Source organism: Pangasianodon hypophthalmus, chromosome 30 (assembly GCF_027358585.1).
Source record: "Pangasianodon hypophthalmus isolate fPanHyp1 chromosome 30, fPanHyp1.pri, whole genome shotgun sequence".
Taxonomy (NCBI): domain Eukaryota; kingdom Metazoa; phylum Chordata; class Actinopteri; order Siluriformes; family Pangasiidae; genus Pangasianodon; species Pangasianodon hypophthalmus.
Genome location: NC_069739.1, coordinates 2,526,661 through 2,543,508, shown reverse-complemented (window position 1 = coordinate 2,543,508; position 16,848 = coordinate 2,526,661). Strand labels below are relative to the sequence as shown.

General features: G+C 39.6%; 2 protein-coding genes across 2 annotated transcripts; one reads left to right on the top strand and one right to left on the bottom strand.

Moving 5' to 3' along the window:
- Positions 1-956: 956 nt before the first annotated feature.
- LOC128317865 (tripartite motif-containing protein 16-like) lies at positions 957-7,427 on the top strand. The gene is made up of 6 exons (XM_053231728.1): positions 957-1,605; positions 2,571-2,666; positions 2,793-3,026; positions 3,591-3,762; positions 4,000-4,059; positions 6,513-7,427. The coding sequence occupies exons 1-6, from the start codon at positions 1,015-1,017 to the stop codon at positions 7,040-7,042; spliced, it is 1,683 nt and encodes a 560-aa protein (XP_053087703.1). The 5' UTR covers positions 957-1,014; the 3' UTR covers positions 7,043-7,427.
- A 4,277-nt stretch (positions 7,428-11,704) lies between these two features.
- Positions 11,705-15,724, bottom strand: LOC128317856 (tripartite motif-containing protein 16-like; the record flags this gene model as incomplete). Its single annotated transcript, XM_053231718.1, has 6 exons — positions 11,705-12,847; positions 13,660-13,719; positions 13,819-13,969; positions 14,370-14,603; positions 15,141-15,236; positions 15,383-15,724. Coding segments are annotated over 6 exons (1,422 nt in total), but the record flags the coding sequence as incomplete, so codon positions are not given.
- Between the last annotated feature and the right edge of the window lie 1,124 nt (positions 15,725-16,848).

Sequence of the window (16,848 nt, the reverse complement as noted above, 5' to 3'; positions counted from 1 at the left end):
TAAAAATAATAGATGTACTGCTGATAATTAAATTTAAAAAAATATATTTGGACACTTAATATTATTCTGGTTGTTACAGTTAATCCATGGTTAATATGATGAACTACACCATGTGGTTACTCTGCTAGAGGCATCTGTATGTAACTGAAGGTAATTGACTACATACATCTACTTTAAATTACCTTTACACCAGCTGGTTAAAAGTCATTGCAAAAATGACTCAGATGAAGGAATTAAGTTATGAGGAAAGAAGCAAAGAAAGCCACTTTATTCACCTGATCAGCAAAACCTCAAAAAATAAGTTCAAAGAAGAAGGACTTGTGAATGAAAACAGTCGACATACAGGCAGAATCAGAAAGACCACCAGCCGATTGGGCAGATAATTGTGAATAAAATCAAGGACAACAGCCGAGAAACAGCAGCAGGGATTGCTTCAGAGATGAATGAGAATTACCAGATACAACTAGAGCACAGACTATTCACAACAGGATCATGGAGCATGGGTACAGAGGAAGAGTAATGCAGCAGAAACCATTCAACAGCCTCAAGAATAAAACAGCAAGGCTGAAATCTGCAAAAGAACAAACACAGAAAAACAGCAGCTTCTGGAGAACTGTAAAGTGAGAACTTCTCACTTTAAAAATGGCTCCAACATTCTTCCAGGATGAATATAATTTTAAAGATGTCACTAGGAATAAGTTCTTAAATTGTAACAATTGTAATTTATCAACAAGGATGAAAGTTTTGCTTGAGGTGTCAGTAGGAAAAAAAGACCAGAAATTTAAAACCCATTCTGTGTGTGTTTCATGAACTTAATCCTAATAAGTGTAGCTACATGGGTTATATTTATGTACTGAAGGGAGACGAAATGGTTAACAGAGGAGGATTGATAACCTCTCTGCGTTTGTGCTCCTCCTCTTCCTCTCACACACTCAGAGAATCAGGAAGTAACTCCTCATTTCAGAGAAAACAAAACTGATCTCTCTCTCTTTCTCAGTGTGTGAGTTCAGGAAAATGGCAGAGGCCAGTATTTCAGTAGATCAGGACCAGTTCAGCTGTCCAGTGTGTCTGGATCTCCTGAAGGATCCGGTGGCTATCCCCTGTGGTCACAGTTTCTGTAAGGTGTGTATTAATGGCTGCTGGGATCAGGAGGATCAGAAGGGCGTCTACAGCTGTCCTCAGTGCAGACACACTTTCACTCCAAGGCCTGTCCTACGCAGAAACACCATGCTGGCTGAAGTGGTGGAGAAACTGAAGAAGACTGAACTCCAAGCTGCTTCTCCTGCTCACTGTTACGCTGGACCTGGAGACGTGGAGTGTGATTTCTGCACCGGGAGAAAACGCAAAGCCGTCAAGTCCTGTCTGATGTGTTTGACTTCATTTTGTGAAACTCATCTGAAACCTCATCTGGAAATTTCTGGTTTAAAGAAACACACATTAATCGAAGCTTCAGCAAAACTACAAGAGAAGATCTGCTCTCAACATAGCAAGCTGATCGAGATCTACTGTCGTACTGATCAAACCTGCATCTGTTATTTGTGTACGATGGATAATCACAAAGGTCACGACACTGTCACAGCCGCAGCAGAAAGAGCTGAGAAACAGGTGAGAACTAGAAATCTTTCCAGAATGAATTCTTCCTAGTTTTATTTCTTAGTTGGAATTAATTGCTTTAGTCAGTTACAGGATTTGAACTTTAATTTCAGTTTTGTAAAAGCTTGTTAAAATGTTGTGTTCTGGTTAAGATAGTGTTAAAACTTTTGTCAGTGTTAGTCCTAATCTGGTCAGACCAGGAAGGGACAGAGCATGGCACACGAAAGCAGAGAGAGAGAGTGAGAGAGAGAGAGAGAGAGAGAGAATTGAGGTACAGCAAACATGAATAAATCTGTTATAATAAGCTCCACTCTTCTGGGAAGGCTTTCCACTAGATGTTGGAGCGTGGCTGTGGGGATTTGTGTTCATTCAGATACAAGAGCATTAGTGAGGTCAGGCACTGATGTTGGTGAGGAGGTCTGGGGTGCAGTTGGTATTCCAGTTCATCCCAAAGGTGTTCAGTGGGGTCGAGGTCAGGGCTCTGTGCAGGACACTCAAGTTCTTCCACTGCAACCTTCACACACCATGTCTTCATGGAGCTCGCTTTGTGCACAGGAGCATTGTCATGCTGGAACAGGTTTGGGCCTCTTAGTTCCAGAGAAAGGAAACTGTAATGATGCAGCACACAGAGACATTCTGTACAATTGTGTGCTTCCAACTATGTGGCAACATTTCAAAAAAGCCATGTTTAAAGGTTGATGGTCCCTTGACTGGAAACCATCACACCGGCATCCAGCCTTTTTACATTCTTTGTTTTTCCTTTTACTCTTCTGCCCAAAAACCCAAGTTTTACTCTTTATTTTGCTGCTCATCATAAGCAGCATGGAAGTTATTTCTAGCTCGTAACAATACAAAATGCAGTAACCATATAGAGATTCTACAACACTGTGCTGCCAGGTGATTAGGTATTGTGATGTAGGAACTAATAAAGATTAATATACTTCATAAAGAGCTGAAAATAATTGATATGTCCTCAGAGTGAGCTAAAGGAGGAGCAGAAGAAATCCGAGCAGAGAATCCAGGAGAAGCAGAAGAAGGTGCAGGAGCTGAAACAGGCTGTGAACACTATAAAGGTGAGCAGTGAGCAGAGACAGAGCTGCTCCTAGAAACACACACAACATGGACAACCAGTCATTTAGAGTCCCAGTAAGAGAGGGAATGATAGATGAGCTTTAAATCTTGTGTGTGTCTCCTAACAGCTCAGTGCACAGACAGCAGTGGAGGACAGTGAGAGGATCTTTACTGAGCTGATCAGCTCCATGGAGAAAAAGCACTCGGAGGTGACGGAGCTGATCAGAGCTCAGGAGAAGGCTGAACTGAGTCGAGCTGAACGACTCCTGGAGCAACTGGAGCAGGAGATTGCTGATCTTCAGAGGAGAGTCACTGAGCTGGAGCGGCTTTCATATACACACGATCACATCCATTTCCTCCAGGTAACACTCAGTGTCTGATCTACAGAGCCAGCTGTTCCTCACACACTCTCTAAAACACCTCTCATTAAAGCAACAATAAATGTCCCTGTCTGACATCACAAGTGTGTCTGGTGTTATCCTGAGATCAGGTGACTTCACAGTTTATTACTGTTTGTTATTGTTTAGTGCTGTTTAGCTTCTCTTTAACTCGACTTCAGTTCTTAGTTAAGTTCATTATTGATAGTTTGTGGATTTGGGCTCGAATAGCTATGACTTCATTTGTCTGGTGTGTTTATCGTGACAGTTGAGCAATGAAGGATCACAGTAGCCACCAACACTGACTAATGTATCTACTGTTTTCCTATATCTATGGCAACAACATTAAAAACTGGCGGCTTATAAGGTGGATTCATAATGATCGTATGATGTATTTGTGTAATGCAAGCTGGGTAATGTAGTGATAGAATGCTCATGGATGTAAATACACTTTTAAAAATCAGGAATTTTGCAAAAAGACAAACTTTCCAAAGTACTTTGTTTGTGTGTACTGTTTTCTTTCTTTGATGTATAAATTGCTTTCTGTAGGCTTTAGCTTCTGGACGTCGGTCTCCCCAACAAAAAAGACCAGAGTTTCACACATCCAGCATCACTGTCCATCAACATCTCTCATTTGATGGAGTGAGGAATTCTCTCTCAGATCTGAAGAAGAGACTCGAGGAATTCTGTGAGGAGGAATTTAACAAAATCCCTCCACATGGTAAGAGGAGCTGTTCCTGCTGGAGAAACACAATGATGGACGTCTTTACTCGCTCTGTGAAGTGTTATTTCTTAGCAATGCTCCTGCTTTCTTTTTGCAGACAGTTTACTCAAATAACACCTTTAACTAAAATACTGATTTAAAATGAATAAACTGACTGTATCACTTTAAACTGTTTCCATCTTTTACACAACCTGATGATGCTTTTTGTCTTCGTTTCCATTTTTCTCTCCACAGCTGCAGCAGTTCAGATCATTTCACTACCGGAGCCACAGAGCAGAGAAGATTTTCTGAAATGTACGTGTAAAGCACAAACACACACACACACACACACACACACCTACAGCTACACCCAACAAGCATGTACACCCAACGTGCATGCACACACATACATGCACACACGTGCGCGCACGCACGCACACACACACGCAGTGGTCACTTGTAGGACCTGTTTCCAGTATTTAGTATATGTGAGGTCCACCCTAACACACACCAGCTGTCTTCATTCCTTGTGGGGACCAAATGCACTATAAGTAATAAGAAACAATATTTTTCCATTGATGCTAACAAAATTATTAACCCAGAATGACGTTTACCTTCTAAACAACTTTTATTGGTTGACTGAATAGCAAATGTAACAGCAGGTCTGCATATAAAAGCAGAAACAGACATCATTTTAAGCTACAAACACAATTCTTACCTTAGAAACAGGCATGTTAAACAGATTTTTTGTATTTTATTTAAATTCTAAGCAGATCCAGGTCAAGAGCTTCAGTTAATATCCACATCAAACATCAGAATGAAGAAAAAGTGTGATCTCTGTGACTTTAACCGTGGCATGGTTGTTGGTGCCAGATGAGCTGGTTTGAGTATTTCAGAAACTGCTGATCTCCTGGGATTTTCACACACAACAGTCTCTGGAGTTTACACAGAATGGATTGAAAAACAAAAAACATTGACTTTTTTCTGATTCTGATGTTTGATGTGAACATTAACTGAAGCTCTTGATCTGGATCTGCATGATTTTATACACTGGTTGATTGAATAAATGCATGAATGAGCAGGTGTACAGGTGTTCCTATTAAATTGGACAGTAAGAGTAAAGAACCTCTAGCACACTAGCAATTACACGTGTAAATTAATGGAAGGATTTAAAAAAAAAAGACTTTGTGCCCCATGTTGAAAAGATGCATAGGGTGCATTTAGCTTCAAACACACATGCTCTGTCAGTGGTATATATATACAGTACTGTGCAAAGGTCTTAGGCACCCTATTATTTTAGTACAAACTTTGTTATAGATGTTTATTTTCTGAATTCTACATTATTGATTCAGTACAAAAACATTTTAAATTTCCAAACATTGGTTTTTCAGCACAAAATGAAATGTTCCAGAAAAATGTTTGTATGTCAGTAAAGAAAGCAGCAGATTCCATAAGAGACACTTTTCAGATAAAAACATAATGAAGGCTGCTGGGTTTCGCTGCAGAAATAAGAAGCGAGTCGACAGTCAAAGTCTCCAGAAGAACTGTGGCTGCTTCTGCAAGATGCTCAGTAACACTTCCAGCTCATTTCCTTATAAAACTGCACACACTGCACCTCAGATAGTGTTTTTTTTTTTAAAGCAAAGTGTCATCAGACCAAATATTGACTTTGTGTCATTTATTACTGTTTACTGCTTTTTATGGTATTTTTTAAATGTATAAACATTTAATTTCATTATTTTTGAAGGCATCTTTGCTCTGCAGCATTTCATTGCATGTGCCTAAGACTTTTGCACAGAACTGTAAGTGTGTGTGTGTATATATATAATAATAATAATATTAATAATAATAATACATTTTATTTATAAAGCACTTTACATTTTAAAGAAAATCTCAAAGTGCTACAAAAAAACAGCAATTAAAACCAGCTGCCAACTGAGATTAGCACAGAAATTTAAACTATATTAAAACACTTTTTATAAAGGTACGTTTTTAAACCCCTTTTAAAACCATCAGTCATTTGTGGAGCCCTCAGATGTATATATATTTACACATTCTGTGTGCCAGAACACTACTGTCTACTACTATCATCTGCAATACTTGTTGTGTTTAATAAAATTTGGCTTAACAGCTGGGTTAATTACAGATAAAAAAAAACACTCTGAAAGGACTTGTCCTAAATTATAATAATAATAATAATAATAATAATAATAATAATAATAATAATAATAATAAATGAAACAGTACTTTTCAGACATGATGGTCATGGTGTAAGGTGTGTCTAGCTGAGTGTTAGGATTACTAGGAGAACACTTTGATAATCTGACTGTGCATTTCCTCTCATTAGGAGGACAGTATTAGTGCACCACAGTTATCCAGCGAGCTGCTACACTAACTTCTCAAACTTTCTGCACACGTTTCCATAATATTACTTCTTTCACATTCTTATTTTTGTAACCAGAAACTAATAACAAAGCTGCAAAAAAATAAAACACTTACCTTGAATATCCTTCCTTGTTCGTCTTCTGTTAAACTCACACTGGCTCTTTCTAAAATGTAAATTAGTAATGGCGGAGGTGACCTCCTCATGGGAAATGTAGTCCATTATCACTTCCGGGTACGCTTCTTTGTATTGATAAAAGGACGGCGAAAAACTACAACTCTCCGGTTAAATATTAAAAAGCTAATTATTGTATTGGCTATACGCTTAGCGCTTACACTTTTAATAAAACATGCCACGTTCAGTTTGTTTTTCTCTTTTATTTCAGATTTCTGTTATCTGACTCTGGATCCCAACACGGTACATTGTAAACTCATTCTGTCTGAGAAGAACAGAGCGGTGAGATGCAGTGAGAGACAGCAGTACTCTGATCATCCAGAGAGATTTGACTCTATCTGTCAGGTGTTGTGTAAGGAGAGTGTGTGTGGACGCTGTTACTGGGAGGTGGAGTGGAGCGGTGCTGGTGTTGTGTCCATAACAGTCTCATATAAAGACATCAGCAGGAAAGGACGGGGTAATGAGTGTGTGTTTGGACGCAACAATCAGTCCTGGAGTCTGTGGTGTTCTTCTTCTTCTACTTCTCTCTGTTTCTATCACAACAACATTAAGACTGATCTCAGAGTTCCATCATCCTCCAGAATAGGAGTGTATGTGGATCACAGTGCAGGAACTCTGTCCTTCTACAGCGTCTCTGACACGATGAAGCTCCTCCACAGAGTCCACACCACATTCACTCAACCTCTATACGCTGGGTTTAGGATCTACTGTTTATTTGGTTCTACATCTGTGAGATTGTGATCCAAAATAAAGTGTGTAGTGTTTTATGTAAAATTCCTGCACATTGCCACATTGCTGCTCAGTCATCTGTCTGACTAGCACACAATCCATCTGCACAAAAACACACTCATTTAAATGTATTCATTAAAACAGATTAGTCATTTTACAATAACTAAAAGGAAATGTTAAAAATGAACTGTCAGACAAGAAACTAGTAAAATTTCAGAAGAAAAGGATGGAGGAGTGAGAAGTGCAGCGCGCGAGCTGTGTGAGTTGTGCTGAAATCGGTGACGCAGAGAAATCTGTGACTAGAGGTCACTGTTCAGTAAATGTTCAAGATTGCAGCTTCTGTCTTTTCTGGTTGTGTTTTATGATTGTGATTGTTAATTAAACGATGTGTACTCCACCCACATGCTCCTGTGTGTTTATTGGGACTGAGGATTTTAATTCTTTTTTGTGTCTTTTACCATTGTGGTTCTTATTTATGTATGTAACCCTGGGTAAAGTTGGGTTTACTAATGATATTACTAATTGACAATATCTTTGATTAATATCTATGTACATGTTTTAATAGGACGCATATGAGGGTTCCGTTTGTATGTAACTGTCCCTTTAAGAGTGAGAACCTCATTTTTTAATGATTGTATGCAAATATGGGTGAGGAAGGCTATTCATATCTGATTGGTTGTAAAAGTTATAGTCCCGCCTCCCTACTGGAAGGAGGATTCTTATTGGATGGTTGATTTATCATTCAGGGGAGAACAGGTGAAGCAGCGGACTCTTTAGTAAAATTATTTTGTTTGTATGCTGGGTGTTTTCAGCAGGAATGAGTGTTTTTTAATCGATTTAGTTGTTTGTTTTGAGTATTTTCAGTGAGTTTGTGAGATTTAGTGTCACGCGGGACGGCACTTGCCGTGTTTGTTTATGTTGGAACGGAAAGTCCGTTATTCCGGTTAACGGCAGATGAAGTAGAGAGAGAGAGAGAGAGAGAGAGAGAGAGAGAGAGAGAGAGAGAGAGAGAGAGAGAGAGAGAGATTCGGAGGAGGACATGGTTGGAGGACATGGTTGGAGGACAGATCCCAGATAGCGCTCTGATCCCCTCGCGATCGAGAGTTCCTCTGGTACCGCTGGAGAGGAGACAGCGATTCGGAAGAGACTGCAGTGGGCATCAGATGCAGCGAGATCCGGAGCGGAGCTCATAACGCTTACTGCCTTAATGACAGCGGGACTGAGGGGCTTTATTTACTAATTTTGTTGCTCAGTAGAGTGAAGAGGCCAGCTTTGTGTTTTATTGGGCCACAACGAGCCCTAGCAACGTCTCAGGCCTGCAACGGTGGGGTGTGTGTGTGTGTGTGTGTGTGTGTGTGTGTGTGAGCTCACAAGTCATTAGTGTTAGTGTTGTTTGAAATCTGAATGCTTATGGAAGGCCTTGTATTTATCTTCTTTGCACTTTTAATCCCCCTGTACATAGTCTGTGACACTCATTTCACCGTTCAAAGAGGGTATTGACCTTTTCTCAAAAGAGATCATATAAAGTAATTAGTTAGAGTGTGTTTATTAATTGATTAGTATTTGAAATAAGTCACACAGAGACACCTGAAGGTGAACAGCTCTCTTTATAGGGGTTATTGATCCATGTGACACTGTCATAGATAGTGAATAGTTTCTTCTGTTTCTCTCCTTTCACACTTTCTATTTATTTATTTACCTATTTATCTATTAATTGATCTATTTGTGTATATATTTATATATTTGTTGGTGTCTTTATCTGTGTTAATAAATAATCTTCCTAATTTTGATACTTTCTGCTGAGTAGTGAGTTCATTTCTGTATCAGAATATTAGTTTACACTGAAAGTAAAGGGTACTGACCTACACTTACCTGGAGTGTGAAATCCGTTAATGTAGGTCCGCTGACAGCATCCATCCGATCTGTTAAAGGAAAAGGATAGCTTAGCTCATAATTAATTTTAATACTAGAGGGGAGTAACGACTTTAATATTTTCGTCAAGAGACACATTACCTGAACCCGGGGCTCCACCCTAACAGAACTTAGGAGAAGTAAATCCTAGGAGGGCAGGGGGTGCTACATGTATAAAATATATTATTAAAATAATATTAACTATTATTATTATTATTATTATTATTGTTGATCTTAGTAATATTATTTTTATTTTAAATAATAGCTTATATAAAGTATATATGATGTGTGTTCACAATAATAGAAGTAATTAGAATTATACATAAATAAATATCATTTTCTAATCTGATACTGATCCGTGTGTTGGGTTTATTGTTCAACAGTTTCTCCAGGGCCCTGAATTTTCACTCATCAGGTTACTTGTAAACCATAAAAAAAATTCTAATTATGCATAACACATGTATTCTGTTAAAACAATATTTTGTCTTGGTTTCCCACATTAATAATAATAATAATAATAATAATAATAATAATTGCACCTCTGCACTGTTTTGTTCATTTTTTACACCAGGCCATTATTGTACATGAGGCTCGAAGAGAACGTAAAATTAAGGATGAAATTAAAGCAGAAGACAAATATATATATATATAATTGTATTTATTAATTTATTTATTTTTTGGCGGGTGTCATTTTGAAGCACAAAGGCGCTATGACACCACTGTGTTTGTGAGGGGATTTGGTGGCTTTGTGGTAAACACCTTCTCTCTGGACTCAGTAGGTGCTGGTTTGAAGTCAGCTTTTGTCTCTACTTGGTGTGTTAGATGGAAAATATTAGGTCAGGCTTTTGCGTCGTAAAAATATTAAACCAAGATGGTGTGTGATGTAACTGGTTCAAGTCTATGCACTTTACTTATATGAACTTATATGATGAAGGTGAAAAGGACTATAAGAGTTCACTTGTGTGAGATCCTGTGGCTCATGTGGATGAGTGTCACCTCTGGGTTAAGAGGTTGCTGGTTCAAACCCCAGCCAGGACTCCAGGATGTAAACATAGATGTTAAAGGAATCAGTGGCAGACAGAGGGAAAGGTGCAGGTGGTCTAGAGGGTGTGATGACAATATCTGGGCAGCTGCCCCTCCAGGGATTGGGCTGGGTAGGTGTGGGTTCAGGTGGCTTGGAGAGGGTGTGGTAACTTAGTTTTCACAGTGCTCCCCCTATTATGTAAAACTAAGTTAACACTCTTCCTCCCTGCATCATAACCCTTCTACCCCAACCCTGGGTAGGGCAACTGCCCAGATATTACCCACCCCCTGGCGCATCCCCCTGGCGCATCCCCCTGGCGCATCCCCCTGGCGCATCCCCCTGGCGCATCCCCCACTTTCTGCCTGCCATTGAATCCTGAAGTCTCTATGTTCAGATCCTGGAGTCCAGGCTGGGGTTTGAACCAGCAACCTCTTAACCCAGAGGTGACACTCATCCACATGAGCCACAGGATCTCACACTAAGGACCTGTTTTATAGTCCTTTTCACCTTCCTATAAGTGACAGTCATATAACTAAGTAAACTGCACAGACTTGTAGACAGCACAAAAACCTGCCCTTTTAGCGCCATTTCTCCACCCAAAAAACTGAGTACAGCAATGAGCTGCACTTGAACTAGCAAGCTCATGGGCCTAAGGCAAGGCTTTTACCACAAAGCCACCAAATACACACTGGTGTCATAGCGCCTTTGTGTTTTAAAATGACACGTGCAAACAATCCAAAAACATTTCTGTCTCTTGCTTTGTCCATATGTCCATTGTTCACACAGTATAGCGTTTGTTTTTATTTTCTGTAAAAGTCTTATGTCTGTATTATGTGAATTATCTAAATAGAAACAAAGATGCTACAGAAGAAAGATGCTAAAAAAATGACAAAGAATTAGAAAATTTAGTTTTGAGTTTTGTTTTATATTTATTTTCTTAATTGAATTGAATAATATTTTTAAATTAAGCATTACTTGTAAGTTGGTAGCTACAGGATTACAGTAATTGTAAAATGGAAGCTAAAAGATTAGGCTTATAAACTTTGCAGTCTGACTGGAGCAAAGAGAAACATTTTAATTTTCTGAAATATTATTACTTTATGTTATTATCAGGTATCAAACAACTTCTGTATCATTTTCAACAGAATCATGAACATAGTTCACTTATAAATATAAAATGTCATAACCATTTATGATTGCACCAAGTTATTGAACTTTATCAGAATAGAAATGTAGCGACACCATGAACAGTCACTTGTAATATTTTCTCCTTCTCTCCTCCTTTTTTCGGAAATTCCTGCTCTGGAAGATTAAATTCCCATATCTCACAAGTCTGGGTTTAATGATTGACCTGAGCGTAGATTGTGTTTAGTAAGCAGAGAGAATGTCCAGGTAAAGCTGGGGTTATTTAAGGACATTGATGTATAGGAGAGAATGTCAGAGATCTCAGCAGTAAAGATGGAGAGAACCGTGTTCTACTTGCTCGTCGTGTTTCTGCTGATGCCGAGTCTGCACTTAGAAAGATAAAAGTTTAGAGCTTTTATATTAGAGCACATGCGCTACGTTTATGTAACAAATCTAAAACAGTTTAATTTCCACACAGCAGTGTTAAAAAAACTCATTTCCATTTTTATTTGTACATGTTGTGTATAATAGTGTAACTGATGCTTCTACACAGAGCCAAAATCAAAGTTGGGGTGTGTTGGAAACTCAGAAGTGAAGACCAGGAGACTCGGGTATATCTTCAGCAGGATTCTTTATTGAGAACGTGCTGTTTCACTCTGCAGTCATCAAGTCTAAACAAGAGATCTGCACATTGTAGTTTTATACACATTTTAAGGGTCAGTCCTTATAGGTGAAGACAAAAGCACTCAGGTGACACCTTTAAGCAAAACATGGAAAAGAAGTACAGAGTTATAGGAACCCTCCCCAGACTCTGCAGTTTCACCAGCTCTAATCCAATCAGCATAACTAAACCACTCACACACTTCATTATCATAGAGATAAAGAAAAGTCCACACCTCAGGTAATGATGATCATGAACAATGGCCACCAATGCAAAGAATGGGGCAGAGGCACCAAGAGCCATCACAGACAAAAGGTGGTAGCCTCAGTTACTATGCTTGTTTGACTCACAGTAAAGAGAACAGGAACTGGCAGAAACCTCCTACTAGAAACTTTGCTCAGCATAATCATTTAGCTGATGTCATTCAGCATACTGGAAAACAGTGACTCTCATATTTGTATTCCTACAAGTGTCAGAGATTAACAAGTCAATTTAACAATATATATATATATATATAGTTGTGAGAAACTGGAACACATCTTACTGCACTACACACATTACTCTGGATCACACAACCTCACAGTTATTTCGTCATCTAACAAGTAGATCCCAAACCCAGCGTATAGAGGCTGAGTGAATGTGGTGTGGACTCTGTGGAGGAGCTTCATCGTGTCAGAGACGCTGTAGAAAGACAGAGTTCCTGCACTGTGATCCACATACACTCCTATTCTGGAGGATGATGGCCCTTGGATCTTGGTCTGAATGTTGTTGTGATAGAAACAGAGAGACGTGGAAGAACAGCGCAGACACCAGGACCGATCGTTGCGTCCAAACTTGCACTCGTCGCGCCATCCTTTCCTGCAGATCTCTCTGTACGAGACGGATATTTCCACATCGTCATCTCGCATCCACTCCACCTCCCAGTAATGGCGTGCAAGCATACTCTCCTCACACAACACCTGCCAGTGGTAGTCAAACCGCTCCGGATGATCAGAGTACTCCTGGTCTCTCCAGCTGTGTCTCAGCACTCTGTTGTTGTCACTCAGAATGAGGTGCTGATTTACTGTGTTGGGGTCCAGAGTCAGAGAACAGAAATCTGAAATAAATGAGAAGAATGTAAGGTATAATTAAAAAAATACATTTATTACTTAAGTGAGACACCAACCTATTTATACTGTTTCTTACCTAAACCTATGTTCACACTAGCAAGTGACAAAGCGACAAATGATCATTGAGTTTCTACGTAGGTGTGTAAGAAGGAGCCATGATTTCAGCGACAACTGACATTTCATCTCAGGTATAAAGCAGGCATGACACAGCAAAGCAACAAATCCTAATGACGGGCTTGAATGATTCCTCTGTCCAGTCCTATGGCATGTATGTGGTTCAGTGTTTCTTCAGTTACCTCTCATTACTTTAGTTCTTACCTGTAATTAGTTCCCATTTACAGTTTGATGCACCAAAACTTTAGAAAAACTTAGCTTCATCTTTCCCTGTCAAATTTTACCTCTCATTAAACATGCATAGAGACATTATGAAGAAAAATAAAGCTTGGAAGGAAGTAGCAGAGATTGTTTATGCCTCTAGCGAGTGTATGTAGCTAGTAGAGTTAGTTTGCTTTGCTACAATCTGAGAATGAAGCTAGTATGAAGCTGAGCACGTAAAACAAACAGCCAATTTTCACACTGATTAGTGCATTGTTTAATTTGTGTTGAACTAGTTAGCTTTAAAAGCTATATATACATAGATACTACCATTTCTAATTAGAATTAACAAAAGCCAAACTACAAAAGACAGAAGAAAATTGCTAGAAGTGGATTAACCAAGCGTATGTGTTGAACAGATATAATTGGTTGTGTGTGTGTGTGTGTGTGTGTGTGTGTGTGTGTGTGTGAGAGAGTGACATACATTTCAAAAAATCTTGCCTGCTCTTTGGCTCTGAGGGTGACATCATCTGAACTGCAGAATCTGTGGAAACAACAGAATAAAATAATGAAACACAATTGGCCTTTTGGAAAAAAAAAAAAAAGACACATCAAATATTTTTGTCAGCACGTGTTTACTCACCATGTGGAGAGATTTTCAATTCCTCAGTGCAGAATTCCTCCAGTCGCTTTTTCAGGTCTGAGAGATACTTCCTCACACCGTCGAATGAGAGACGTGGATTAACGTGGATGCTTGATGAGTCCTTATGTCCAGAAGAGACAGACTGGAAACTCTACACAGTAAAAAGGAGGGTAATAGGAATAAACAATCACAGATAAAATTAGACATGACACACTTGTGATCTAAGACAAGTACATTCGTTATTTTCGTAAACTCCAGGCCTGGAGACTAGAAGCCAGTCGCAACAGTCAAACTTAAGCTCTGTCATAGTCTAGTTTGAATGTAACATTATTTTATATCAGCTAGCATAGAAAGCTTCTTCATCATAAATCAAATTGAGATTATTAGTAAGGTACATGGGCAGCACAGTGGTGGAGTGGGTACTACTGCTGCCTCACAACGTATGATTTAGGACTGACTTGAGATCAACCTTACGCACATCTGGTGCAGCTGGCTGCAGGGTGGAAAGAGGCGTACAGAGCTCTCTCTGTAGATCAGACAGTGAGTGTTACCTGGAGGAAATGGATGTGATCGTGTGTGTGTGAAAGCTGCTCCAGCTCAGTGACTCTCCTCTGAAGATCAGCAATCTCCTGCTCCAGTTGCTCCAGGAGTCGTTCAGCTCGACTCAGTTCAGCCTTCTCCTGAGCTCTGATCAGCTCCGTCACCTCCGAGCGCTTTTTCTCCATGGAGCTGATCAGCTCAGTAAAGATCCTCTCACTGTCCTCCACTGCAGTCTGTGCACTCAGCTGTTAGGAGACACACACACAGTTTAATTTTAAAGCTCAAATAACATTCATCGTCATAGTTAACTTCCTAGTTACATTATGTATTAATACTTATATATTGTAATTACGTGTTACTACATCAGTCAACAGTTAAAGAGAGTCAAACCATCAATACCAATAAAAGACTCCAGGACTAGGTATCACTCGGCCACCATAGACTGATCCTACATTACCTTCTGTGAAAAAACTCCAGCTTTCTATGTAAACATTTTTTTTTTAACATAGAAAGGAGTATCAGCAATTACCTCAGCAAAAGCTGGCTATAATCACTAGACCAGAACCCCAACTACTCTGGAGTTTGGAGACAATTAAACAATATTAAAGGAAACAAATCAATGTCCTGCATCGAGGTCCTCATAACAAGTCAATGTCCTCGAAACGTGTCGAGTTCCTTTCTGAATAGCAGACAGACAGGACTAACATTATTATTATTTATTTATTAGTTACAACACAGTTTGGAGCTGAGGCGTGGGTGAATCTGCTCTACTCACTACTCACCTTTATAATGTTCACAGCCTGTTTCAGCTCCTGCACCTTCTTCTGCTTCTCCTGGATTCTCTGCTGGGATTTCATCTGCTCCTCCTTTAGCTCATGCTGTGAGAAAATAAAAACAATCGTCCTCAGCATTATATTAAGTATAATCTCAATAAGTGTACATTAATGGTACTTCAAGTAAACTGTGACATTTAGTGTACAGATAACGCCGATTACCAACAAAATGACCACTTGCTAGTTCTCACCTGTTTCTCGGTTCTTTCTGACACACCTGAGATGATGTTGTGAGCTTTGTGTTCATCCATCGCACACAAATAACAGACGGAGCTTTGGTCAGTATGACAGTAGATCTCCAGCAGCTTGTGGTGCTGTGAGCAGATCTTCTCCTGTAGCTGCGTCGTGGCTTTTTCCAGCTTGTGCCTTTTCAAAGCTGGAACTTCATGCTGAGTTTTCAGATGAGGTTCACAAAAGGAGGTCAGACAAATCAGACAGGACTTGACGGCTTTGTGTTTTCTCTCAGTGCAGAAATCACACTCCACATCTCCAGGCCCAGTGGAACAGTGAGCAGGAGAAGCAGCTAATCTCTCTTACTGGAAACATACACATCAAATACACACAAACATTCGACGCTGCAGTGATTTTAACAGCACACACTCACTAAAAGGTGCCACAATTTACACAAACTCACCTGAAAAATACATTCAAAAGCGTTTAGAGACAGATAATGGCTCTCCTCAGTGCACTGCTGCCAACTGCTTTCAATGAAAAGTAGCTAAAGCCTGCTCGAAAAGTCGCTAAATGTGACGTCATGGCGTCGTGTTTGCATTCTGCCTGGTGTTAGCCCTTTACATCTGTTTGCTTCTCTCCTTCTCTCTGTGCTCACATACTGTATTTTAATAAAGCCGAATTCCCAGTAAAGCTGTTCACATTGACCCATTTTTCTGTTTCTGTTGTCAGACAGCGGAACGAGTCTGAAATAGGGAGTGAAACGCGGCTCATTAAGACTACATGTTAACCAGCAGTCACTTCCAAGCCATTTCCAAGCTGCTGCTCTGCGCTGCTAAAATCCTGATTTTATAACCGCCACGTCGTCTGACAAAATCACCACACACACAAGTTAAAGACATTGGCTGTGCTGTGATTTCGGCTATATTTACATGGAAAATGATCACTCAGAGAGAAAGTTACAAGCCACAGAATGCGACTTAAAAAAGAAACCAAACTTCACCCTACTGCCCACTTCCGCCCTCTGCTGGTGAAAATACTGTTCACACCATTCTCACCAGTAAACTAACACCAGTCAGTTACATTTTAAACCTTCTGGTGTTCAACTAGTCACGTGTTTATTGTTTATTTCCTTAAATCTTGGATGTTAAGACTCTCTTACTGGATTATAGAGCGATTAGTGCATTTGCAGCTTTATACAGCTGTACTGGTATATCTCAGAAAGCCTGACAGACTCTGTTCCAAATCAGGTTTGAAATGAATCAAGTGCTGACTCTTTACTACACACTGAAAGGCTGATCAAATTAAACTTAGGACCAGAAATTTATTAGAGATCTCAAATCTACCTGTGTGAGCTGAGAGGAAGAGATGCTCCAACCATTCACACGACCATACAGTCAACTTAACCAGAGGGACGGATGATTAGCCATTGTTTACATAACTGTGCTAATTACACCTCAGTTTCACACAGAGGTTCAGTCCATTT

Bases quoted from the DNA above. Each gene is read 5' to 3' on its own strand.
- LOC128317865 (XM_053231728.1), top strand. From the start codon at position 1,015: ATGGCAGAGGCCAGTATTTCAGTAGATCAGGACCAGTTCAGCTGTCCA. The intron at 3,027-3,590 runs GTAACACTCAGT...TGCTTTCTGTAG, and splicing joins ATCACATCCATTTCCTCCAG to GCTTTAGCTTCTGGACGTCG. The intron at 3,763-3,999 runs GTAAGAGGAGCT...TTCTCTCCACAG, and splicing joins TAACAAAATCCCTCCACATG to CTGCAGCAGTTCAGATCATT.